This window comes from Pholcus phalangioides, unplaced genomic scaffold (genome assembly GCF_987345545.1).
Source record: "Pholcus phalangioides strain wild (caught in Gottingen) unplaced genomic scaffold, Ppha-v1.0 ptg000021l_1, whole genome shotgun sequence".
NCBI lineage: Eukaryota > Metazoa > Arthropoda > Arachnida > Araneae > Pholcidae > Pholcus > Pholcus phalangioides.
The window spans coordinates 11,179,204-11,206,585 of NW_028301614.1; the positions used below are offsets into that span (position 1 = coordinate 11,179,204).

The 27,382-nt window shown below is 37.5% G+C and overlaps 1 protein-coding gene across 2 annotated transcripts in view; it reads left to right on the forward strand.

Moving 5' to 3' along the window:
• Window positions 1-27,382, forward strand: part of LOC149070611 (3',5'-cyclic-AMP phosphodiesterase 4C-like) — a 344,660-nt gene that overhangs the window by 142,539 nt on the left and 174,739 nt on the right. The window contains exon 1 of one of the 2 annotated variants that reach the window (XM_089249154.1): window positions 15,539-16,490. The exons of the other annotated variant lie outside the window; for it this stretch is intronic. Within the exon in view, the coding sequence (XP_089105280.1) occupies window positions 16,084-16,490 (407 nt within the window). The 5' untranslated portion in view covers window positions 15,539-16,083. Of the gene's footprint in view, window positions 1-15,538; window positions 16,491-27,382 lie in introns of those variants that run through there. 2 annotated transcript variants of the gene reach the window in all.

Sequence of the window (27,382 nt, forward strand, 5' to 3'; positions counted from 1 at the left end):
TGAAAAAACCACAAGAAAAACACAATTGCCGTACTTCAAATCGTCAAAATCTCCAAGCCTTAAATAGCGCTTTGAAATGGCGCCACAGGCGCGCATGATGTGCGTCTGTGCTGAAATTCTAATCATTTGCATATCTCACCTCCGCTAATGCATGTTGTAAATTTCATATTATTTGCATGCTTCCTTCAGGGTGTTGCATTTACGGTGGCCAGCAGTGTACATGCACAGCTTCCAGCACGACCCAGGTCTTCTTCGACCACCTGCTAAAATCTCTTTATTGAGACAGTGCGGCAGGCCATGATGTGGTTAGGAGGAGGACAAGAGGTGGTTCTCGACGATGGCATAGGTGGTCCGCAGCCAGATTTGATAAAATTATTCATGCATTGTAATTGATATTAGTAACATTCAAACGGATTCAAATAATATATAAAAATAAAATTATACCTTCATACTTGGGTTCATCATACATCATCGAGGAGAATGAGGAGATTGCGATATTAAATCGATATCCCGTATATTAAATACGGGATATCGATAAATTTTGCCAAAACATGCAATTTAAAAAATTCACAATTTGATATTTAATGCTAAAGTTGTGCTGAAGGGTGTGGGGGGAAACGGCTGCTACAAATCGCAGTAAACAGAAATTTATTTCATGAAAAAAATATTCAAATCGTTTAATGACCATCTTTCATTGAAAAAAAATAAAATTCAGTAAACTGGGATCTTAAATAATAACCGTAAAACATAAAATATACAGGGTGTCACATCAAGACCGCCCAAACTCTGCACAGCCAGATTCCTTGCTTGGAATACATAAAAATTGTCCAAAGAACCGGGGCCGTCTTAAGAGCATCGTGAGCCCCCGGGCCAAGTGGATTTTGAGGCCCTACCAGGTGAATTCTAGAAAATTTTAACCACTTCTCATTTTTGTGAGGCCCTTCTTGTTTTGAGGTCCCCGGGCTGTGCACGGGTGGGCCCATGCGTTAAGACGGCACTGCAAAGAACTGTACCTGTACGACTCATAGTTTCGAGAAAAATGCGAAAGAAAAGTATGACGTCATATCCGGTGCTACATCATTCCACGGTGCGCGCATGCATGCCTCGATATGCGCGATGGATATTTTTAACATCTTCCTATGTAAACATATGCAAATACCGATGTTCATGTTTCCAATAAAGTTTTTCTTCTCCCTTGCACCGGATATGACGTCATACTTTTCTTTCGCATTTTTCTCGAAAACTATGGGTCGTACAGGGCAATTTTTATGTATTTCAAGCACGGAATCTGGCTGTGCAGAGTTTGGGCAGTCTTGATGGGACACTCTGTATACGGGATATCGCTATTTGTCATCAAAAACATTGTCAGAATTAGGCAAAATCACCAGTCGTAAGGAAAATTCCAAAACGATTCAGGACGTTTACGTTAAATCTGAGAAACATGTGAGATGACCTGTAATACGGGACACAATTGGGCCGTCAACTTGTTTCAGACATGTTACGGGTTCTTGTTTTCAAAAAGGTTCTGGAAACACTAAATTAGACAAAACTCACCAGCCTATATACAGAAGATTTTTTACACGCTTTTTCATCATTCATAATTGACTGTATGTGTGTAACTGGTAGGTAGGACAATTTTACCAGCATTGTGCTTTACTACACTCAGAAAAATCATCAACTGAAAAGACAAATACAAGAAAAATACAAAACTTTGTTGTATTTGTCTTTTTATTGTTGTTGGTATTACTGAGTATTATTAGGCAAAGTTTACCTACTCTTCCACATAGCTTTACTATTTACAAAAACAGGATATTTTTGCAAAATTTGAACATTTTAGTTAAAAACTAATTCTAATGTTAGTTAAAAATCATTTTTAATTTTAGTTAAAAATCAAACATTAGCTCTTCTGATTTGAACAACAGGTTTGCGGCCCACTTTCGTAACGAAATTGTTTTCTCAACGCAAGTTAGCAACAATGGTATCGTCTGTTAGATATTTCAAATGCAAATCTGATGATACCCATTTCAAACTATTGTTGGCGAATTTTTGCAGACACCTACAATGCAACACTTATCGCCAAAAGTTTTATCAGAGATGGGATTAAAATCGAAATAGTTTGTTTTCAATAGTGATACAAGGTTCTCTATAAATTTGTAAATAGTTTAAAACTTGGGGTATGTTGAACCCGGTTTGCGAAAAAGCTATTCTCACGAAGTTTTTTTTTTGCCATGGAAAAAATGTTATAGTTAAATGTTATATATATGAAATACATCAATTTTTTTTTTCGCGCTGAACGAAAGTTAATCACTGGAAATATGCAAATTGAGAGCCCTGTAAAATGCAGGATGTACAATTGACAGTTCATTTATGAGTTTCCCTGTTACTGTGCGTGTGTCTCACATAAGGTTTTATTTGTGATGTTGACATGGGGGAATAAAGCTATTGTTGAGGTTGTTACCTCAGTTACAAATCACCGGCTGAAGAGTTACGAACGTTTTGGACACAGAAGACGTTTAAGAAAGGTTCATGTTCAAAAGTCTGTGGCCTTCTTTCCCGCAGCACCCTCTATCAATGAAAGTTTGAACTGATTTTGTTTTTTTATCAAAAAAAAAATCCATCCCCTCTGTGAGAATAACTTTTTCGCAAATTGCATTCAAATATACAAATTCCTTAAATTTTCACTCATGAATTTTTAAAATATCCACAAATTCACGTGACACCCCGTACATGAATCATAAAATATCTCTTCATTCATCGATTTTTTTAACTCATATTTTAATAATAATAATACAGAGAGAAAACTGGAAAAGTTCCCGAGAACTGCAAGAGAGAGAGTCTGAATAACTCTACAAATGCGATGCATAATACCACACATAACCCTGAGGACTAAATTATATTTGCTGGGGGCGGAAGAGAGAGAGAGAGAGAATATCATCAGGACGAAAAATGACGAGAAAATTCGAGATGGCCTGACTTGTGATCATTCCAAAGAGCTTTATTAAGGAAATTCTTCGCGGGGAAAACTCGGGAATTTCTCCCCATTTTCTCCCCCTCTCACCCTTATCCCGACACATAGCCATCGTCAAACATGACCAAATGAACGCGCTCAAGGCATAACCTAAAGATGACGTAAAGTCAAAAATAGTTCTCCTAAGAGATAGGGAAAGAAATATAAAAAAAAAATTATTTTCTGGAAAATTAAATTTCCTGAAGTTGCTACTTGATTGCTGAGTGTCTTGTGTGCTCCCAATCCCCCTCCTCTCTGTGTCTGTCTCTTTAATTTCCTGCTAAGGAGATGCAAGCGAAAAACTGGAGTTTTCCGGTGATTTTGGTAGGAGACAGCTTCTGATATGCATGAAAAGTAGATATTTTTTGTGAATTTATACCATGGCAAAACAATCATTTGTATAGAAGATTATAGTTTTAAATTTATTTTTGATTGCGTATCCTTTAAAATTTGCATTAATTGCTTTTTTCAGTTTAAAAATTTGAAATATTCCGTTAATGAGCTGTAACAGCTGTAGCGAGACTTGAAAAGAGTTGTAATTGCCTCCAAAGATTTCTTAACAAAACGAGCAGCAGTTCCACAAAACTGCAAAATCATGATTACTATGCATTCACTATCATTATTGGGGACAGATGGCAGCACCGGAGCACCTACTGAATACACGGCACTGGACACACGAGCGTACTGATAGATTTCCCTAACAGCATTTTTGTTACTCTGTTAATTTCGGTTAATTTATATAATTTCGATGTGATATATCACTACGGCGAAAACTGATGAATTATAATTAATTGAATTGGAAAACAGTTTCAATAATACCCCGCCATTGTACAGTAATTTATATTTGGAAAAACGACCATACGTGACGGTAACAATTGATGAATGGATCGTCAAAGAATTTTTTGAACAAATTTTAATTTCGCAAATATGTAATATATTTGATTATTCAAGCACGTAAAGAAAAAAAAATTTACCTTTTTTCTGTGTTAAAGTGCTTCTAAATACAAATACAAAGACCACAACAGGCAAAATGCCCACAAGGTGGCTCATAAAAGATGCACATAAAAAATATGGATGTCGAATATAGCATATCTAAAATATATCCCATAAGAAACGATAGTTGTCTCATTTAAGTAAGGAGGATAGCTTCTCGATTTATCCCAATATGTTCATCGTATTTCTTTCTAAACGTGTTAGAATTCCCGATTCCCGGAGGTAAGCTATTCCATTTATTCACAACCCTATTAGAGGAAAACTCCCAACTACACCACAAACTGGAGTTGTCAATTACTAAACGATTCTGGTGTCCCCTAGTCGAAGCAATCGATTGTCGGTGTATTAATAACTAGTGGTCCATCCTATCCGTCCCGTTGAAAATTTTGAACACTTCAATCTCTCTCCCCAGTATGTAACCGGGATTATTTAAATGTAAATATTTTTGGTAGCAATTACAATGTAAAGTTAGTCGTTTTTACCAAATGGGAACTTATCCATCTCGTTCTCCCTTCGGTATTTTTTGGTAGAACATCTTGTTAACGTTAACCCATCGGACCGAAAGTTTTGTCTGCTGACGAGGAATGTCCGTTAATGAATAGTAAAAAATACATTGTGTCCCATCAACATAATTAAAAAAAATGTCCGTTAATGGAGGGAGGTGTCCACTAAAGGGAGTGTCCATTGTTGGAGGTCCCACTATAGAATGATCGTAATTCTTATGTTAATGACAAGAAGGCAGTAAGAGTACCTTCCTAGCTTGGTTAGAACCTTCTGGAATCAACAGATGAAGTAGAAATTTCCAATTTTTCAGACGACCCCAGCTCCAAAAGGTAACATTTCCACTAATTTTCTTTCGAAACGGAACATTTCCAAAATTCAAATGTAGATAATTCTCTTGAATGTTTATCAAGACATATCATAGTGTTTGGATATTCTTCTACTTGTTGGGCTATTTGCGAAGCTACTACTGTAAATTTAGCAAAAGTGGAAATGTTCCTTTTTGAACAAAAGCTCATAATGTGCAAAAAAATGAAACATCCCCGCAGTTGAATTTTTTATAAAACACTAAAATTGAAAATGTCTGTATTATTATTACTTTAAAATTTGCAGAGGGCAAGATAGAACCTCAAAGCGAGCTGTGGTTTGCCCATCCCTACAATAGCCAATTGAATTGATGATCAGTTGTTCAATTTCGCAATAAAAAGAGAACCGAAAATTGAGTCAAGTAATTTTTTCGCAAATCTGACAGACCTTTTCAAATATGTAACAAATACCTCCTAAATGAATACACCGACATTGGTTTTTAGATAATAGCGTATGGGATTTGGGGGTTATTCTATTTCGGAAGAAATCAGTTGATATCTCGTGTTTGATAAGAGAACTTTTTACGCCGTGGCTCATAGACCATCCCATCAAAGGTAATTTCCAAAAGCCTTCCCTTAATGAGCCATAACGACAGAGCTTTTATTCGCGGCTATATCATGGCGGATATTACATATATTTTTTTTTCTTGTTCTTATAATGTGTTGAATGATGATCCTCATAATAGTCGTCGTTAGTCTTCCAAGTACAGCACGGTATTTCTATACATCGAGGAAAATAAGAAGCTAGATATCATCAACATTCGGCCAATCATATCTCGGGTAAAAGATTCTCGTAAATTTCACACGTCACGAAATATGTCGGGGAAAAAATGGCTTTGTCTTTCAAAGAGCCATTTAATATTGAATTGAATCCTTTAAAACAGGAATACACAATTTCCGGCCCGTGGATCAAATGCCGTATGTCAAGAGATTCGATCGGGCCCTTGAAAGTTCCGGTAGAAAAGTATTAATATACACAACACGATGAATGCCTAGGATCAGGGGCCGTAACTAGATACTTGGTCACCCAGGGCAAGCACGCATTTTGGCACCCACTTGTATTGTTGAAAGAATAAGGAAAAGGGTGAACTACGCGCTCTTTCTGACCCAATACCCAGGGCACAAGACTCAGCTGCTCTCCGCTAGTTGTGGTCCTCCCTAGGTTTTCCATGTTTCTTTCATAAAAATAAAATATATTGCCAGGAGAAAAACCCGTCAAATGTAAGTAAACTTGCCGGTTACAATCAGAAGAAATTTTCGAAGGCAAGTAAAGTTTTCATTTACAGCCGAAAAACTTTTCGAGGGCAAATGCAGTACATGTGTCACTTACAGTCAGAAGCAATGAAGCAATTGTCGAAGGCAAGTAAACTTCCCAGTCACGGTCAGAGAAAATTGTCGAAAGCAAGTGAACTTGCCATTTACAGCAAAAAAAAAAAAAAAATTGTCGAAGACAAGTAACCTTGCCTGTTATAGTCAGAAAATATTGTCGAAGAAGAGTGCAGCTGCCATTTACAGCCAAAAAGTTGGTAAAGTCAACTAAAATTGCTGAAGAATTACCAATCGAAGAATATGATGGGTACTGCAAGTCAAAATGTAATTCAGCATTTGACAAATATATGAGATTAATATAACGATAAATTTATCATTTATATGATAAATAACGGGACCATCCCGTAAAGTACAGGTCATATGGTCACTCCACTCCTGAAGTATACTTTTCTGGCCCGCGAGAGGCATAGATGGTGCATCTCCGGCGTATGGACTGAAAAGGTTGTGCACCTTTGCTTCAAAACAGAAGTGCACCTCCGGCCCGTGGGTCAAAAAAAAGATCGTCAAGGGGTTCCATACGATTCACGAAAGTTGTTCCGATAGAAAAATATCAGTCACACAAAGCGATAAATACCTAGCATGACCATATTTTTTCCATAAAAATACGGAAAATCGGGACACATACGGACGAATTACCGCCAAAATATTGCCAAATGCAAGTAAAGTTGCCTATGACAGCCAAAAAAATTGACAAATGCAAGTAAAGTTGCCTATGACAGCCAAAACAATTGCCAAAGGTAGTAAAATTGACTATTACAGACGAAAAAATTGCAAAAGCAAGTAAAATTTCTAATGATAGCCAAGAAAAAACGGTTGAACAAAAAATTGTCAAAGGCAATAAACTTGCTAATGACAGCGGAAAAAAATAGTTGAATGCAAATAAAGTTGCCAACTATGGCTATAATTGCTGAAAAATCGCCAATGACGGTAAATGGAGAGAGATACTGAAAGTCGCAACGCAATGAGTAAAAATGTAATTTATAAAAAAAAAGTAGGTGTTTGACAAATATGTCAGATAGGTATTTTATATCACTATAATTAATTATGAATTAAGAGTCATAATTATTATAATTATGACTATAATAATAGATCACGAAAATAATCTCACTTCTTGATTTCAAAAATTTCATTAAACCTCGATGAAAATAAAGGAAGAAACGGGACATTTATAATTAAGTTGGGGCGGCCAAAATTACGGGAATGTTTCGCAAAATATAGGTCACATGGTTACCTTATGTATACGGTATGGTAAATGTGATAAATCTGGTTATTATACGTACTAACCTGTTTTTATACATACTTACCAATTTGTCTTGGTAAGTTTCATAAATTTATCATTTTTACAGGTGGATATGCATAATACCTAAGCATCGTTGGTAAATATGATAAATATTAAAAAAATTATCATTTTTTCACAAGAGATTATGCATAATAACGGCACCGAATAATTTAATAATGCTGCATAATTTAAGTTCCGTTGGCAAATTTGATAAATTCTGGAAACATCATCACTTATACCGGTGATTATGCATAATACCAATCACCGGTAAATATGAAAAATACTTGAAATTATATTGCTTTCATCTGTATGCATAATTCCCTAATATAATTGGTGAATTTAATATAAACATGGAAAAAATTCCAAATAAGTCTAACATGGGTGATGAATATAGTCGGACCCCAATATAATACTGATAAATTTTACGATCGTACCCCGATATAATGATGCAACACATGTATGAATTGTCATGTACAGTAGTATAATACTACATTTTATGAATGCGGATACGTAAATTTCGTATTTACGAAATAAATGCGATAAATGCGAAATTTTCTAATTTTGACGAACAAAATGAGAAAATTTGCATTTTTACTACTTTCCTGAGAAATCTTGATAATTTACACTTAGACGTCGCTAATTGTTTCGTGTGCTCCCAAGTTTTAATTGACATTTTAAAAGAATGTGAAATTGAATACTCTCAAGTAAACGCCTGACTCCGCGTGTTATATGACTGTTTGATTCAACTTATTATAAACACTTCTTGACAATTCGTGACAACATTTTGCGCTACCAATGCTGGGCACAAAGTGAATCTCGTGGGTGTGACGTATTCATGGAAAAAAGAGTTCAAAGAATTGAATTCTGTTGTGACACAGCGCGCTCATTTTTTTGCACTCAAGAAAAATCAAAAGTGCGTAGGCCTGTTTTTACGCTACCAGAAAGAGAAAAATATCACAACTCTCTAGCAGAAAAACTCTTTCCGACGTCTGTAGTAACCAGGTGGAGTTCGTGATCCAAAGGTGTCACTTATCTGACCGAATATATGAACAAAATTTTTAATTTTCTCAATAAATATGAAGATCATAACTCGAGCATAAATTTCTTAAAGAAAAATTTCGACAACAGAATTGTAGCTCATAAAATACGAGTTCAGCCAGAAGGCGTCCCGCACGGGTTGCCAAGTTCGTCTGTAACGTCATTAAGACTACCTAACAAGTTTGCCACATTTTGAACCACAGCATCCTATTTCGTTTCTTCTTATTTTGGCGTAGAATCTCCCTGGTTGGCTCACAAATACCACATGGTGATTGGATGTGGGGCATAGAAATCACCGATTCTGAGCCCGATCGTTTCTTCTCCGCACAACGATGATACTACTTCACCAAACACCAACTCTGGCCATATCGCTATATTGCAATTTACTGCCATTAGTGAGATGAGTTGGAAGTGAAGGCGCTGTCTATCGGTGGTCTCTTCGAGTTCGTTACGGAAAATATCTTATCTATATTCTCCCTTGGGTTAGAACCCGGGACCCTGACAACAACCTTCACGATGGTAGACGAGCATCTTACCACCATGCCACTCGGGCACACAACGATGATACTGACACTTGAAGCGGAATTTGTATCTCAGAATATTCTGAGTGAGGATGGACTACTTGCTGACGTCACGAGCAGCGTGCGGAGGCCACTGGTTCAGCTGACTTTCGTTTCCAAGTTCTGTAGGATGATTTTGGAACTAACTAATCGACGATTTGGAAGAATCAAACTATCCATTCGCGCTTTTTGTCCAGTAATTCAGTAGACTTGAAATCTTCTCTTGAGCACCAATTTTAAGGATATTTTTGAGAAAAAACAAACAATTTTGAGAGTGGTAGACAAAAAAGAGAGAATGGAACTGAAGAGAGCTTCTCTTATATGTATATTATATTTAGGACACAGCACCACGGAAGAGTTTAAATAAATTGTATGCATGAGTTTACATAAATTAATGTTCAAGTCTTTTAATTAAACTAAAAACCAATAAATTTTATATATCGTTTGGATGTTATGCATAATCACCGGTGAAAGTGATTAATTCAGACAAATGTATCAAATTTACCAATGACTCTTAGGTGCTATGCATAATTGCCAGTAGAAGTGATTAATTTAGGGAAATGTATTAAATTCACCATCAACGCTCGGATAACATGCGTAATCGCCGGTAAAAATTATTAATTTAGGGAAATTTATCGAACTTACCAAAATGGTCGGCGATTATGTATTACAACCGATTATTACGTATAATAAACTTGATTTATATACAATGAAACCTCGTTGGTGCGTCACCCGGTTAACACGTCACTCCGCTTACCGGGTCACTTTTTCGGAAGTCCCAATTGTCCTCAGGCAGGAATCGGCACAGCCATGGCTTACTCCGTTTAACGAGTCACTCCGCTTACTAAGTCATATTTTTGCTCTCCCAAGAGTAACTCATTAACGAGGTTTGACTGCACAAGTTTCTGTCCCGTGAGCAACAGAACTACCGCGTATCTGCCCCGCGGACTAACAAAGTTGTGCAGTCCAGCTTTAAAATAACGAGAATTCACCATAAACACTTGTTTTGATATTTCCGCCGATAGATGGCAATACATAACAATTTTCACGCAAAAAAAAAAAAACGAGATTTTTGTGAATTTCTTCTTTTCTTGAATGGTGGTGGTGCAAAAAAAAAAAAAAAAAGATAATTTCAACAACTAATTTGAAGGCAAATTAATTAAAGTGAATATATTTTATTTTTCTGGGGAAGGAGAAGATCTTAATTGAAGGTTTTTAATTGAGATAAGCGAAGTGCTAGCCGTAAGCAAAGTCAAATTCTTTGATGCATACGCATTGTTTAAAGTAATTGTGTGGCGACGGACGTGGCTCTAAATTGAGTCCAAAGTAATAACAGCTCATTAACAGCGTCGATTTCGGACTCTTTTTTTTTTAATGGTGATTATATTTTCAGTTAATTATTCTATTATTTTAGAAATCTTTTACACAGAAGAAAACATGTATTGTGAGAATTTAGGTTTATGAGTGTTAAGAGGGGAAAAAATTGATTTAGATTTTTTTTAATTGGTTATAGTTGATTAGGAACATTTAATGAGATACTCGTGCGGATTGGTTTTATAAAGCAAATTTAAATTTTGTGCTCTTCTTTTGATTAGGACTGGCTGCTATACAAGCGACTCACACGGCGACGTTTTTTTTCCCTCCACATAAGAGAGGCGTTCGCGAGCACCATGGTGCTCCCTGAAGCAACCAGAGTGCTCGATGCTCTCAAGCACTTGATCAACGTCTGAATTAAACGCCTTGTGCATTCGTAATGTTCCTGCATTTGTGTAACATTGTGTAGGTGAAATAAATTTGAATTTGTCAAATTTGCTGTAAGGTCGCGCTTCTTTTGATGATGCGAACAGGCGCAAGTGCTCGAGACGAGAAAAAGACCTCTGGTATAAGACAAGGGTGCTCAACCTTTTCGAGATTGCGGGCCACTTCATTGGTTTGGAAACGTGTCGCGGGACACTTGAGAGATCTATACATAGGGAGTGAGCCACTCAGGTGATCTGAAAGTGAGCTGCGGGCCGCTTCCAATTGATCTGGAAATGCACCTCAAGCGGTTCGATTGATCTGGAAATGTGCCGTAAGTCACTCAGGTGGTCTGAAAGTGTGCTGCGAGCCGCTTGAGTAACCTGAAAATGTACCGCGGGTAATTTGAGTGATCAGAGAATTCGCTTCTAATTACTTAAATGATCTGGAAATTTCCCAGGGGTGTGTGCCACTTGAGTGATTTATAAAAATGCTTCGGACCACTTAAGTGAGCGTTAAATGTGATGCGGACAGCTTAAGTGATTTGTGGCGTGGGCCACTTAAGTGATTTGGAAATGTGCCTTGAGTCACTTAGGTGACTTGAAAGTGTGCTGCGGGCCACCTGAGTGATTTGGAAATGTAGCGAGAGCAATTTAAATAGTCTGGAATTGTGCTTCGAGTCACTTAAATAATCTGGAAGGGTGCAAAGTGTATGTGTCACTTAAGTGATCTATAAAAATGCTGTGGGCCACTTGAATGAGCTGTAAATATGACGTGTTCCGCGTGTGCTGCGAGAGCCACTCAAGTAATTTGCAAAAGTAACACAAGCCCCTCAAGTGAACTGGAGTTGCGCGTGCGCGGTAGATCTCAAAATTAATTTGGGCATGTGCTTAGGGTCGCTTAGGTGATCCGTAAATGCCGTTAGCAGCTTAAATGATCTGAAAATATGCTTCGAGTTACTGAATAGTCTAGAAGTCACGGCCGCTGTGGTGGTCGAGAGGTCATAGTGACGGACTCGCGTCGCGAGGTCCCGGGTTCGAACCCCACAGTGGTGGTCGGCTGAAGTTGGATTTCTGTGGTTTCTAACTGCAAGGCATGAATGCGAGCCGATCTGTCCTTCAAAAAGTCTCGCCATAGAGATCAACAGACCTACAAACAGCACAAATATGTAATTTAATCATAACACATCACTCACTTCACTTCCGAAATATAGATAGCGGCACTGAAAAAATCAAACACAGCACTACATACGCACTCAGACTGTTAAGTACACACACAGTTACACTTCCGGCATAACTCACTAGGTAGTAAATCGCCCATAGATGGTGATAGACATGGGTTTTGTACTCGATTTGAAAGAAAGAAAATCTAGAAATCACGAGCCACTGGAGGGGTTTGGTTATTTGTTACGGACCACATTAGGGGCCCGCGAGCCAAAGACTGTTAAAACTGGACGCGTGGATTTTTTCTTTGGCCTCAAAAGAGACAGGGCAGCAACTTTCTAATTGGGTTTTTGAGCGCAGGGTGTCCATATAAAAAGTTAATTTTCTTATTTTGATAACTATACAACCCCTTGGAAATGCTAATGCTGTGCATACATTAAAAGGACCATCATAACGAATTCAGGGAACAACAAAAAACCAAAAGAGTCTTTTAGACCCCGTGACTTATTTTTGGCTACTTACTTATTTCGAGAGGTTGAATTCGGCATTCCCCAAAAGTATACATAATTACAGAATTTACAGAAATGCTAAAAAAAAAACCTCTAAATGAAAAAAATAATTGTAGAAATATTGAAATAATTACTTCATAATTGATAAAATTAATAATTAATGAAAAAATACAGAATTGCTGAAAGAAATAATTGTGTGCAGAAATACTGATAAAAATAATTTCAAAACTATTGGAAATAATTTGAGAATTGTTAAACGTAGTAATTTATGAAAAAAAAAAAAAGAATTTTCGAAAGAAATAATTTTATAATTAATTGAAAATTTAAAACTAATGTGAAATAATTTCAGAATTATCGGAACACACACATTTTGCTTTATGTGTACCTTTTTTACTAATAACTGGCAATTTACCATCTGTTTCAATAGCGAAAGCTTTTTTTCAAACCACTAGTCAGTTTATGTGTACAATCAAATCCATCCAAATTACTAAAAAATCTGATAACTTCAATTACTGGTTTACAGCATATTTCTCCATTCGATGGCTCTACCAAATACTCGATATACACTGAAATTACATCCAATAACTCTCTAATTGCTTCAGTCCTCCACAAAACCATCATTGTCTGCACCATATTGAGCTCGGGGAAAGAAACTTTCCGCAAAGGTTTCGAGATCCCTCCCTTTGTTACCGTGAGCATTTTCCGCAAGCCCCTCTTGGGATTAGAATAGATACAGTAGTCAATGGGATTAGAATAGATACAGTAGAGTAACATGACGCAGTGGAAAAAGTCGAGATCTTACTCCAGAAGGGCCACATCCATGGTCAGGGCCAAGTTTTTACCCTGGGCAGCAAATCGAAAACCCCCACGATGCTGGCGTAATACTTGAATGACCCCTTATGCATAATCGCAGGTAAAAGTAATGATTTTTAGTACTTATTAAATTCACTAACGACGCTTGGGTACTTTACGTATTCGCTGGTAAAAGCGATAAATTTAGGGAAATTTATCAAATTTACCAAAATGTTCGACGATTATGCATAACGGTTATATATCCGGTTATTATTACATAATAACCGGATTTATAACATTTACAGTAACGTGTACATTGGTAGATGAATGCGCCACATTTTCTGGCATGTACCACTTCGTTAAAAATTTCTCAGAGATTTTTCAGATGACATTCATGCTTGGTTTTGTGGTAGTAGTAGTAGTAGTAGTCTCTCTTGACGGTTACGAATGTTCTAATAATGAAACATTTTGTAGACTTTCGAGAATGAAAATACACGATAGCGAATACGTAACTCTGGGTTATCTAGATGTAGCGTCTTCCTTTCTCGTTTATCGTATTCCTCCGCATTAACCGGCACGCCGTAAAAATCGGGGGTCGATCACTTGAAGGATACGCGAAACATTCATAAATCACTAAAGTGGCTCTATAAAGAACTTATCGATAGGACGAATGTTAGTTCAGGTGCCCACAAAATAAGGAAACATTTTTCTCGTTTTTGACACACCGAGTAAAATGCCATTAAGAATTTTTAATATTTTTATAAAGGTTGGTTGATGACGTAAGCATCATCCAACCCTCCTCTTCCCCCTTGTCATCAAAAGTCAGCTTATCGGACCCCCCCACCCCCACACACACACACACACATCGATGGTGACACGATACTTGCTTGAATAACTCCTTGGGACTCTACCCCATCATTAGAGACCATTTATTTGTGGATCGACGAATGAAAACAGGCAGCGCATCCACCGAAGAAGATCGTCCTGGGCGTGCGGTTTAGGCCACCAACCTGGAAGTCATTGAAAAAAAATATCAGTGGTATTAACGGATTCACAATATTCTCCATGAGAAATTTAAAATGGAAAAGCTTTGCGCAAGATGGGTGCCGGGATTGTTCACGATTGGTCAAAAGCGAACGCAAGAGACATTTCAAAAGAAAATTTGTCAATATTGGATTCATCATCCTTGAGACTTTCAGCGTCGATTTTTGGCTGTGTGTGAGACATGGATTCACCACTATACATCATAGTCAAGACAACAGTCCAAGCAGTGGATGGAGAGTTGTGAAACGGCACCAATAAGAATTTCCAGATATCCAGATAAGAATCTATTTCCAGATAAGAATTTCCAATATATATTCACGCACATCGGTTACATTCGTTGGTTGAATGAAGTTTTATAAAAGAACTTCTTTTATGAAACTATCAGTGTAATCCCAGCCTAACGTAAAAATAGAATTCAAAAAATTCGTGACGTCCAGATGATGACACATCCGTATTTCTATATTTTGCTCAAATCGTAACTTCCGTAACTTCTCCGAAAAAAATGAAATAAATGAAAGTTAGACTGATAAACAACAGGAAAAAGAGCTATCTTTGGATACATCTGAAACGTAACATATCATTAAGAGGACTTACAAAATTGATAACCCGCGTTATATCTTGCCCCTAAAGTCTATTACACTTATCTCTGCAACGAGCAACGAGAGGAATGTGACATGAACAATGAAGGTGGCAGGTGACGACAACTGCACCACGTCTGGTCACACGTACAATTTACGTTCAATCGCATCAACATCAGACAAGGTTATCGAGATAACACACGATTTGAACAAAGCGACGAAAGAGCAAATGCAGGATAGCAAAACAAAACACTGTTTCTCGGAAGATGCGAAACACTTTGGAGAGAATGTTTTTCTCTCTCGCCCTGCACTGCGAGTGAAGGCACACGTGTTGAAACAAAAGAGCTACTACTAATAATAATGTTGACGATAATAAAATAGAAGGAACAATTTTAAAAAGGATTGTAAAAGGAACCTCTCTCTAGACCGACTTGAAACACACAAAAAAAAGTAGAACGGATTATACCTGGCATAGGACAGACGCTATTCCCTGAAGAACGCCAACGATTGTTTTGTCGAGAACCACCCAACTCCCCTTGAAATGCCGAATGGCAAGGATGTTGCTGTAAAAAGAACGCCATCTCAACAAAAAGAAAAAAAAAAGAGCAAGAAATGGGTTGGTTATCTTCCCCAGAGAGCCTTCAGAAGAATGAACATCCATCCTCTGGTAGAGACGGACGACTAAATGGTAGATTTCACAAAGAATCTTGTTGCTGCTGCTGCTGCTCGACCTACGAAACAATACCGTGCGTTTATATGCGCGCGTGAGTGTTTTTTGGCTTGAAAAAACTCCAGCTGTCCGACGTGGATATTAGTTAGCATCGTCTCGACGTTGATATATTTGTGTTATTCATTTCACATTTGCGCGTCTTGAATTCCATGCGAGGATTGAACTTTCTCCTAATGTAGCAGATGTGAATCGGTTTCTTAAGAGAGAGAACCCGTGAGGATTTGGTGCTGTGTATGACGTGCCGTCGAACCTCTGTTCACTTGGCTGTTGTGGATTATTGTCTTCAATAGAGATAATCAAAATACTTATTTTATTGTGAGAGTGAATATTACGATGTCGTGACCAGATCAGTCATTGGAAATTTGATCTTTACTGTTTAAATCACAAAAGCGCGAATTTGTCTCAAATTGTCAACAGCGATTTCTTTTCAACTAACGAAAGAAAATATTTGAAACGAGATGGATTTCCACGATCCTGTTTTGTCATCATTTGCAACGAGTTCGACGTCTTATTCTTACAACAAGCAGACTCGAACATCGACCGCCGTCTCGTCGTTTACGACTAAAGGCATTAATCACTCGGATAATTCGACTTGCCATACGGATACCCCGTCGATATTATCCACGACGACGACGGATAGCTCCGGTTTGATGACTTATTACCCACCCATGGCTTCTAAGATTTTCGGGGAACCCATGACAACGCTGGGAAGTGATTTGATTAGCCAATGTGCCGGAGAATACGACAAGAAAAGACCTAAAAGGCTCGTGAAGAGATCTATAAGTCTGAATTTCAGTGCCATGAGGTGTCATTGTTTAGGGTTGAGAAGTCCGCCTTGTCTACCCTCGCTTCACGTCAGAAAAGGGTAAGAAGTCATCGAAAACATTTTCACTAGATATTTCTATGTTCTATATCAGCGATTCTTAACCGGGGGTACGGTTTCTAATAAATAATCTCCCAGAGCTATCTAATACACTGAAATCTCATTACAACGATACCCGATATAACGATAAATCCATCTACAACAATATTTTTTTCTAATCTTGTTTTGAATTGCCTATAGTCTAATGTTAAACTCTTCTCGATTCAACGATACCCTGTGCTACGATAAATCCCTCTATAACGATGTTTTTAGGAGATTTTTGAAACTTTTATAACGACATATTTTTTTTATTTTGCTCTAAATCGTTTTAAATCAAATTTTCACACATCGTTACTCGTTTTCATTCTTCTGAAGACATCTAATAACATCAATATTTTACACTAAAGGATCACCGAAAGCTAAAGGAAATAATTGGTGTTGCTACTATCAGTGTAAGACACAAAAGTGCAATACGGTAAACTTCTTTACAGGAGCAATGCATCTATATAAAGAGAATTTCATTAATGAATTAATTAATTACAATTTTTTCCGGCGAATAATTATATAACAGCGCATGTTCTGATGGTAGTACGTACTAACAATGCTGATGTAGAAAAGATGACAACGCAACAACATAAATTTTAACACGCGCAAAGATAATGTTGCCTCTCGATATACCGATAATCCCTCTGGAATGATATTTTTTCTCGGTCCGCACTATATCGTTATATCGAGGTTTCACTGCAAATAACAATCAGAGCATTTGGGGGGTGCAACATGAGAATTAAAAATTTGTAACACGTTGAACTGGTTTCTGAATAATGATTATGATTCTGATAACTGATTCTGAGAAATAATGAAAAGAATTGAATTGACTTTTTGAAAGATATGAATCATGCTGACATTTTCACACCTCCTCAGTTTTTAGCTTTCCCTTCCCCAGAAATGTGCCATTCACGTTGCAAAAGTTTTCTTTTTCGCCCAAAAATATATTGCAGTTTGTTTACATTCCTACCTCGTGTAATTAGCATACCGCTCTTAGATTTGATTCTGCCGTGACCATGACATCAAAAAACTTTAACAAATGCTGAAAAAACGTATATAATATTATTTTTCCGGCCGGAATCAATAAGCGAAGAAGAACAATTCACTGAAGCTTTTCCTCTCGAGTTTCGAAAAATGTCAAAAAAGTATATATAATTTTAATTTAGTTTTTGAATTAATTTTCAATAAGTGTTAGAGCTAACTATTGGCCGTAGGCTAAAGAAGATACTGAAAATAAAACAATTTATAAAAATTAAACAATGTAAAATATTAAGGCGTCTCATACCTTTTAACGTGGTGAAAAATTATGCTCTAATAGGAATATCAAATAATAAAAGTATTATTTAAGTATTGATTTATTTCAAATTTTTCGTAAATATTTTTGATTATATATACTATCCTATGTCAGTATAAAGTTTTACGTATCTCTAACACTTGATGTTTTGCAAATTTTCAAAATACTGCATTAAGGACAGCTTGATAAAATAGTATTACATCAATGTAATTGAATAAAAATTGATTCAAAATATATATAGAGCAATATATATATAGCATTTTTTAAATTGAAATCGTACCTCTACGAATGACGGTTAATGAGATAAAGGGCGCATTAGCACTTACAGGACATCCTGTACAATCAAAACTATACGTAAAAAATTTTATATAAATGAATAGTTAAATAGTATCTTCAATATGAGAGAGAGAGAGACAATTCTATTAGATCACAGTTTGTCACCGTGTTAAGAGGTATACGACACCTTAACGCCTGCAATACATGTGCTACTCAGTAGCAAGAAAGCGCGCCACTTTCCAGCATATGCAACCGTTGAGCTTATTGGCAACATTCGAGCCAATGTTACCAATAAGCCCAATGGTTGCATATATGCTCGGAGGTGGCATGCTTTCGTGTTGCGTAGTATCATGTGTATTCGGGCCTAACTTTTTTTAACTATCCGTCCGCTCAGCAACTTGTAAAAAATTGCCGGACCAATCCTAAAGATAGCCCCAGGTTTTATGACTACTTGTAATAAAAAAAGAGCGCTTCTTCCTTTGAAAATGGTACCCTTTGCTCGTCAAAATGTATGTCAGAATTTAATTTGCTTTTCGCGTTGGATTTATTGTTCAGCAACTCAGTTTCGAAAATAATTACCGATTTTGATGATCAGAAACCAGCGAAATTAAATGCTCTAAATTCGTACAAAAAAAATTATCCGTGCTGAATTAATCCGCCAAAATTGTTTAGATGACTAGTGAGGAATTTTAGAAACGACTGTCCGCTTGGAACGAATTCAAAATGATAATTTGTAAGTTTTTATTTCGTTTCTTTTTTTTATATTGTATTATTTCAACATTGTTCAGCCGGAATGCATCGGTATTACTTACCCCTCGATTGTGTTATTCAATCTCTGATAAAAGATTTCCTCAGAATAGTTTCTTTTTCCGAATTCTAATGAAAATAGATTTTCCTCATACCATATAAATGATTAGCAAAATTGTGGAAACGAGGTCGTAACTGATGATCAGTAACTGTCTCTGTGAACCACGTTTTTTGGCAGTGGCCAGGAATTCTAGTGATGCCGATTCTAGAACGGCAGAATAATGTAGCAGCTAAGATCTATTTCACTCAAAAAAGCCAATGCAAGGAAAAGTACAAAATTCCCATAATGCATTTCGACATGCTATTCCCTGAAGTTTTTTAATCCTCTGAAGACGATACACCCATAGCGTGCAAAAATACATTTGGAGTTTTGTATTTTCCTCGTATTTCCCTTTTTCATTGGTAATTTTTTTGTGTATTATTAGGCAAAGTTTACCTACTCTTCCCAGATCAATTTCTTTAATCAGGCATGAATATTGATGATTAAATTGCAATTAGTAGTCTTTTACGAATCCAGCGTAGATTAATAGGATGATTCGAACTTTTTTTTCAATGCTGTCCCCCCCTTAAGCTTCGAATTAACCAAGTTCAACTGTATATGCATATTATAACACTAATTTATGCGTCGTTTCGCAATACTAGTAAGGTGTACAATTACAAATGTAAACGGTTCAAAACACCATATACAAAGTATAAATACAATGGTGGAACGCAGTAAAAGCTGGGATATCGGTACAATTGAAACGTGTCCTGAAATCTTGAAATGTCAGAAAGAAACCAGAATATTTTGTATACAGTAAAACCCCTCTTTACGGACAACCCTCATATGCAGTCCCCCCTCTTTTCCGGCCAAATAATAATCTCCCCCTTTTATAATAAAAGTATTCATTCTAAACCCTTAATTAACAGTCACCCCTTTTTTACGGGCGAGTTTTTTTTTTTTGTCCTGCCGGTGCCCGCAAAAGAAGGGTTTTTCCGTATATGATTATCGGCATTTTTTTTTATAAAGTATATGAAGGATTGGTTTTGTTATACGGGAGCTTGGTTTATTATTTCATTCTGTAATGACTGTGAACTTTGCATATAAGGGGGGGGGGGGATCACATATTGCCAAGTCTCTGTTGCCATTTCATAACAGAAAGAACAGAAAGCAAACCTCTCCCCTCAATTATAGCAATTGCTCTTTCATTCACGAAGATCGAGTCCAATCCAAATCTAAGCTTAGCTCCGGGGTCGTGAATTCAAATACAATTATTGTTGCATTTAAAAAGAAGTACGATAGACATGGTGGGATAAATCGACAAGCTTAGATATCCTTAGATATGACAACCATAATATGTTTTATGGGCAATGAAATATACCGGGTGCCCTGTAAGTGCTAGCATGGCCTTTATCTCCTCAACCGTTCGCCGTAGTGAAGTGGTTTTATTTAAAAAAAATGCTCAACGGGCGTTCAAAAATTACCTTGTACCAGTTTTGAGAGTGAAAATACAGCGTGTAAAAAAATATGAAAAGAACCTAAATTTTTATACGGTCCCCCTGTGCTCTAACTTCCAATTAGAAAGTTTTTGCTCTGTCTATCCTGATGCCAACAAAAAAAATTACATGTTTCTAAGTATAATATTCGTAGGGATATTCGAATTCAAAAAACAGGAAATTTGATAAAGGACAGCATTGGAGATTTTTTTTAATGAAACCATTTCACTGTGGCGAACGGTTGAGGAGATAAAGGCCATGCTAGCACTTACAGGACAATCGTTAATTGTATATCGTTAATTTTTTGTGATATATGCTTTTATATTAGTATTTTAGTGATATTTGTATTTGTATTTCTTTAATGTATAACACGTTTCATAAATCCCTTAAAAATGTCTCTCGGAAAAAGAAATTTCAATATGATCAACTGAAAGAAACTGATCAAGAACTGAAGGAAGGGGCTTTTCTCCGTCATAAATTTGCCTTCACCATAGGCATTGAAGCCCATTGCAAAAGCAGCTCCTCCGCGTACATAGATCGCAACGAATACCACGGACCGATTATGACATTAAGAATGGAAATTATTGTCAACAAGGGAGGGGGGGGGGGGGAGAAGACAGAACATCTTCTGGCCTCCTACATAGTCTTGCTGCCTGATAACGAATGGCAACATGAACACGAAACAAGCGCAACTCGACAAAATAAATACGTCACGGCCACACACACATTCCGGCATTTGCCGACTCGTTAGAAAATCCGTAGAGGAATGTGTACGAGGTGCGTGTACGGTTGAGTAGTAGTAGTCGTCGTCTGTTAACGATAACTCCCGGGGGAAAAAATAAGTTTACGGTTGAACCTTAGCTTTTAAGAATGTGCAAAAAAATTTTCATCCGAGAAAAAAAAATTGTTAACATTGTCCGAAGTCGATTACCGCAAACGAATTTTTCCCAAGTTGGTTTTTTCCGTTCTTTGCAAAACTGATAATAATACCGATACCTAAGTACCATTTCCCCTGATTCTAATAAGCAGCGTCGACTGTATCTGCAAGTACACAATTCGTCGAAGTGTCCTGGAAAACTCCGAACATCGCTAGTAGCAAAATGCGTTCATCCCAAGAACTTTGTGTGGCCACAAACAAGATCGATTATCGAGGGCTGATTCTGACATGTTTCGTAAAGACGAATGCGCAACAGATATTTCCACTGACCAAGAAAAGGTTCAACGTGGATGATCCAGATGTGGCTAGAACTATTACAGGCATGAGGTCTTCGAGGATTTTTCCACTGTACTAGCCAGAGTCATAAAGGAGCCAAAACAGGGCCGTGACTAGGATTTTTACCGTCCAGGGCAAACATTATTTTGTCGCCACCACAACTTTAAAATTCGATAATTTTACAACACACACGGTGTTCTTCAAACGTATGTTAACCCCTTTACGATCACGGACAAAATATTTCGTCCAATGATCGCCACAGTGGGGGTCGGTTGAAGTTGGTTTTCTGTGGTTCCCAACTTCAAGCAGAGAATGCGAGCCGATCTCCCCTTTAAAAAGTCTCGCCACAGAGAGCAACAGGCCTACAAACAGTGCAAATGTAATTCAATCATAACAGTTGTAAAATATAGATGGTAGCACTGAAAAATACTACACTACATACGCACTGAGGTTGTTAGGTACACACACAGTTACACTTCCGGCACAACTCACTAGGTAGTAAATCGCCCACAGATTGTGATAGACCTGAGTTGTGCTCAGTTTAAAAGAAAGAAAAGAAAGTTCTTGGTGTGTTTTCTTTCCCCCTTTCTTCACCATCGCGAGGCTTTATTGTAATCCTATGAACTGAAGGTTTTCTTTCACCCCGTTTTTTCTACACTCCTGTTAGTGATTTTTTCCTGTACATATAAGTTTCTATTGTATGTAGGTATCAGCGAAAGAAAACAAGTAGGGTGAAGGTAAAAAGTGATTCGAGAAAAAAGATACGCTTTTTTCTACTTATTATACTGTTTTTCCGTTTATATTTTTTCTCCTTTTTTTCTTTCTTTCTTCTTATTTCTTTTTCTGACGATCACCAGATTTATCGCCAATTCGTCAAATAGAGATAATCCAAATTTGTTGCCAAAAGCTTGTACGTAAAAGTCAGAGGGGTTGACGCAGGATCGACCTTTAGAAGGGGCACAAAATACTTGTTGGGTGTGGTGCACAAAAATTTTCTTCCCGAGAAATTTTGAGTTACCACCCTTAAAAAAGCATTTAAATTAACAAAAATTGTTTCATATAGCATATAAACGATATTTTATTTCGGTATTTAAATTTTTTCACCGAAAAATTAATTTGTTTTCTAATTTTTGGTCGGCTTTTGAAGGGGCGCAGGGCCCCTCGCAACTGCGTATGCCTCGGCTTGGAGTGAGTAATTGTGTGAGTGACCGTATGAGTGACCATATAAGTGTTTAAATGACCGTATGAGTGACCATATAAGTGTTTAAATGACCGTATGAGTGACCATATAAGTGTTTAAATGACCGTATGAGTGACCATATAAGTGTTTAAATGACCGTATGAGTGACCATATAAGTGTTTAAATGACCGTATGAGTGACCATATAAGTGTTTAAATGACCGTATGAGTGACCATATAAGTGTTTAAATGACCGTATGAGTGACCATATAAGTGTTTAAATGACCGTATGAGTGACCAAGTCAATGTGCGCGTGACTCTATAGTGACCGTATAAGTGACCAAGTCAATGTGCGCGTGACCCTATAGTGACCGTATGATATCGTTATATCGTGTATCATCGATAAAGCATCGTTATATCGTGATTTCACTGCATTAAGAAAAATTTTAACATTCACCTAGCAGTACCTACTCATTATAATTATGTCGAAGGAAAAATGTGCCGCTCACTCACTTGATCACGTTTTTAACCCACTCTCACTTCGTCATTCGCACAGTAAGGGCAGGCGACATTTCCGTAAATCGTATAAATTAGTTCTAAAATCGTATGTTGAAGCTGTTTAGGATGTTGGATGATGATGATTTTCGCTCGGCTAAAAGCCGTATTCACCGGCAAAGTTTACACTACAATCAGAGGTGAAAGGATTAAAGATCGACACGGATTGGTTTATTCCCATTTTACAGGTTTTTTTAGCCAACCCATGTGCGCATACTTGCATGAAACAAACAAAAGTCGAACAACATGCATACCTAAGGGCCGTGCATATACATACACTCACACAACACGTTCCGACATGTACCGATTCGTTAGAAATTCCGCAGAGGAATATGTACGAGGTGTATGTTCGGTTTGGTAGTAGTCTATCCCCAATCGTTCCAGATACGGTTGTAGTTTAAACTGTCACTGAATACGACCGTAAGATACATGAAATCAATATGCTTTCTGGATATTATGTCGAGGTTAACTTTGAAAGAGTGTCGTTTCTCTCCACCGGGAATCGAACCTAGGACCTCTTGCATACACGCAATAATCTTATGTTACCTCGAAAAGAAAGAAAAAACCATTGTCTGTCTCCCCTTCTGTTATCAGAGTTTGAACAAAATCTGACACCGCCTACTTGCAGTTGATTGACAGACGGGGGGGGGGGGGGTACGAAAACGTGTTATCAGGGAAAGACTGTTGTACAAAGGTAGCTGAGCTTGTCAATGCCGATATGAGAACGTTTTAAGAACCCGAGATATTGCAGGGTTGCTGATATGAGAGCGTTTCAAAAATCCAAGATATCGGTTGCCGATACGAGAGCAATTTAAGAACCCGAGCTACTTCTGGGTTGCCGACACGAGAGCCTTTTATGAACCCGAGATATTTCGGGATTGCCCATATGAGAGCGTTTTAAGAACCCGGAATATTTCTGGGTTGCCGATATATGAGAGCGTTTCAATAATCCAAGATATCCCGGGATTGCCGCTATTTAAGGGTTAATACGCTCACAGTAGCGTGGCTTTCTCAATAGAGACATAATATTTTAAAGAAAAAAAGCCTCTCTATATATGGTGTAATAGTCAGTGCTGTTTACCGGTGTACGAGAAGACCTGGGTTCGATTCCCGATGGAGAGAAACGGCACTTTGTTCGAAGTTCACCTCGGCATAATATCCAAAAAGCATATCGATTCCATTGCATTTTTTGTTTGTTGCTTTCGTTCATATTTTATTCTAAAAAGAACACACGTTCTCGGTACTTTTGTGTTTGGGGCGCACTGTAAATAACATTCCACTGCATTTTTCTTCTTCGATCAATGATTCCAAAATCTTTAACTTATTCAATTCCAGAAGTGAAAGAAAAAGGACAAAGATATTGTAGTAACTATTCCATTATCTTATAATATAAGAAAAAAAAAAGAGGGGAAAATGTGTCTCGAAAATGTTGCTAATGATGTCATACTTTTTTCGTAATAATCCCCGAGACCGTTCGTATTTCGTTCGTGATGGCTAATTACGATCGAAGTAGAGACACAATATGGTGACGCGATCGTTTTCATTCAATGGCTTCGAGACATCGACTCTTTTTATTATTATTATCAACATGATGTGAGTTCTCTATTAGCTTTCTCTATTCGACACTTGTTCCTGCCTTTTAAATGTAAGATTCATGTTGACATTAATGGGGAACATGAAAAAGTTTAAAATTTTTTTGCTGGTTAACTGAATGCTTCATTTTAATTTTGAATTCTTGTATGGTTTTTGCACGACGAGTTGTTACGATGAATGTGGTAAATGCGGTTATTGTACATAATAACCGGATATTATGCATAATCACCGAGCAGTTTCGTATGTTTAATAAATTTCCCTGTACATTTACACTTTCGCCGGTGATTATGATAACTGCCCAAGCGTCGTTTGTAAATTTGGTAAATTTCCGTAAATTAATTATTTTTACCTGTGATTATGCATAATATCCAAGCTTCGCGTCGTTGGTAAACATGATAAATCGCACTAGCTGACATACTACGCATGATAATTCATACATGTATTGTATCATTATATCGGGGTACGATCGTAAAATTTCTTATCATTCTATCGGGGTTCGATTATATTCATCGCACAATACTCGTGGTATATTTGGAATTTTTTTCATATGCATTCACAAATATTTTTTCATATAAATTCACCAATTATACTAGGTTGTTATGCATAATCACAGATAAAGGCGATAAATTCCAAGTATTTATCCAATTTACCAACGACACTTGGTTATTACGCATAATCGCCGGTAAAAGTAATACTTCTGTGTCCGTAACGTTCGTAAAGCTTTAGCCGCGATCTGCGGCTGACATAAAACCACTTCACCGATAGTCCTTTATCTACCAATGCTATCACAGACTTTAAGTAAGCACCAGTAACAGGAAAATTCAGAAATGTGAACATTAATCGTGCACCCTGCATTTTATAAGACTTTGATTCGCATAGTTCCAGTGATTTGTTTTCGTGCAGCGCTGTCCATCGACAAGAATTCGAACTAATATTTTTTGCTCCATCAAAAAATAATTCCCTTATTTTTTCGCAAACCGCATTAAAATATAATGATTCCTTTCATTTTTATGGATTTTTGAACTTATTATGAATTTATGGCACATCCTGTGTTACACCTATATAGAGAATCCTCCAATACCAAGGGTATAAACCAAACAAAATTTTGTCAAACGAAAACTTTTTTGTTAAGATGCTCGACGAGAGCCCGAGAAGGGTCTCGGGGTGCCCTCAAGAGAGAGACCCACTCTCTCTCCCTCTCGTGGACGGGCCTCGGCGACAACCGAAGATTGGGAGGCTTTGGGTACAGGGCACCAACCCCCATCCCGCTCGATGGGGCAGGGCTGGCCCCTGTTGCCAGAGGCGAACTATAATGCGCCATACAGTCCCTCTGTACGGCCGCGAGACCGATAGCGAACAAGTACCGTGAGGGAAAGTTGCGAAGAACTAGAGTTCAAGAGTACGTGAAACTGCTCAGGTTCAAACGGGTGGGCCCTCGAAGTCCGATAGGAGAGCGATTCAGTCCCGGCTGTATTGTCTACACATTTATTTTAATTGCTTATATTTATTAGCTATATTAAACATAATAATATAATAGTTAATATATATAATATTAGTATATGTATGCCGCTGTGGTGGTCGAGTGGTTATAGTGCCGGACTCGTGATGCGAGAATCCGGGTTCGAACCCCACAGTGGTGGTCGGCTGAAGTTGGTTTTCTGTGGTTCCCAACTTCAAGGCGCAAATGCGAGCCGATCTCCCCGTTAAAAAGTCTCGCCACAGAGAGCATCAGTCCTACAACGGTAAATCATTCAATCATAACACTTCACTCATAGTTAGTAAAACTGGGGGCAGATGACAGCACTACACATAACAAGCATTACACCGAAACAAACTTTACGTCAGGTTTCACTACACGTACACGCACATTCCCGCATGTACAGATTCGTTGGGGGGTTCCGCGAGGGAGGGGTGTGGGCGGGGTGCATGTGTGGTGTAGCAGTAGTAGGTAGGGGCTCGGGGATCCATGATGTTCTTAAGTCAGCCACCTCGTTGGGCAATTTGCCTGTTGTGGCGTTGTATTTGTATTTGTATTCGTATTTAAAGCGCTTATATTTGTAACTTTGTTATATTTGTATAATTAGTTTCTTTTCAAGAATAAAGACATAAATGTGTTAAACGCAATATAAAAAGGTCGGCAAGTGATTATACATCAATCAAAATGAATCTAAGTAGTTGGGTAGTTAGGGGAAAACAAATAAATAAATATATATATACACACACAGACACACTGGTGTAAGAATTTAAGAGAATTTGCAGACTTGGTCGATTATCTCTAGAACTACTGAGTCGATTTTAATGAAATTTGATATGTACATCCACTGATACAATACAAAACAAATAATCATTCAATAATTGTAATACACACACATGACCGTGCGTAACACTCGTTGGAATCGGAAGGTATGAAACAGCGGTTGCAGAATAAACAAAAAAATGGGTTAATAGATGGGTTAA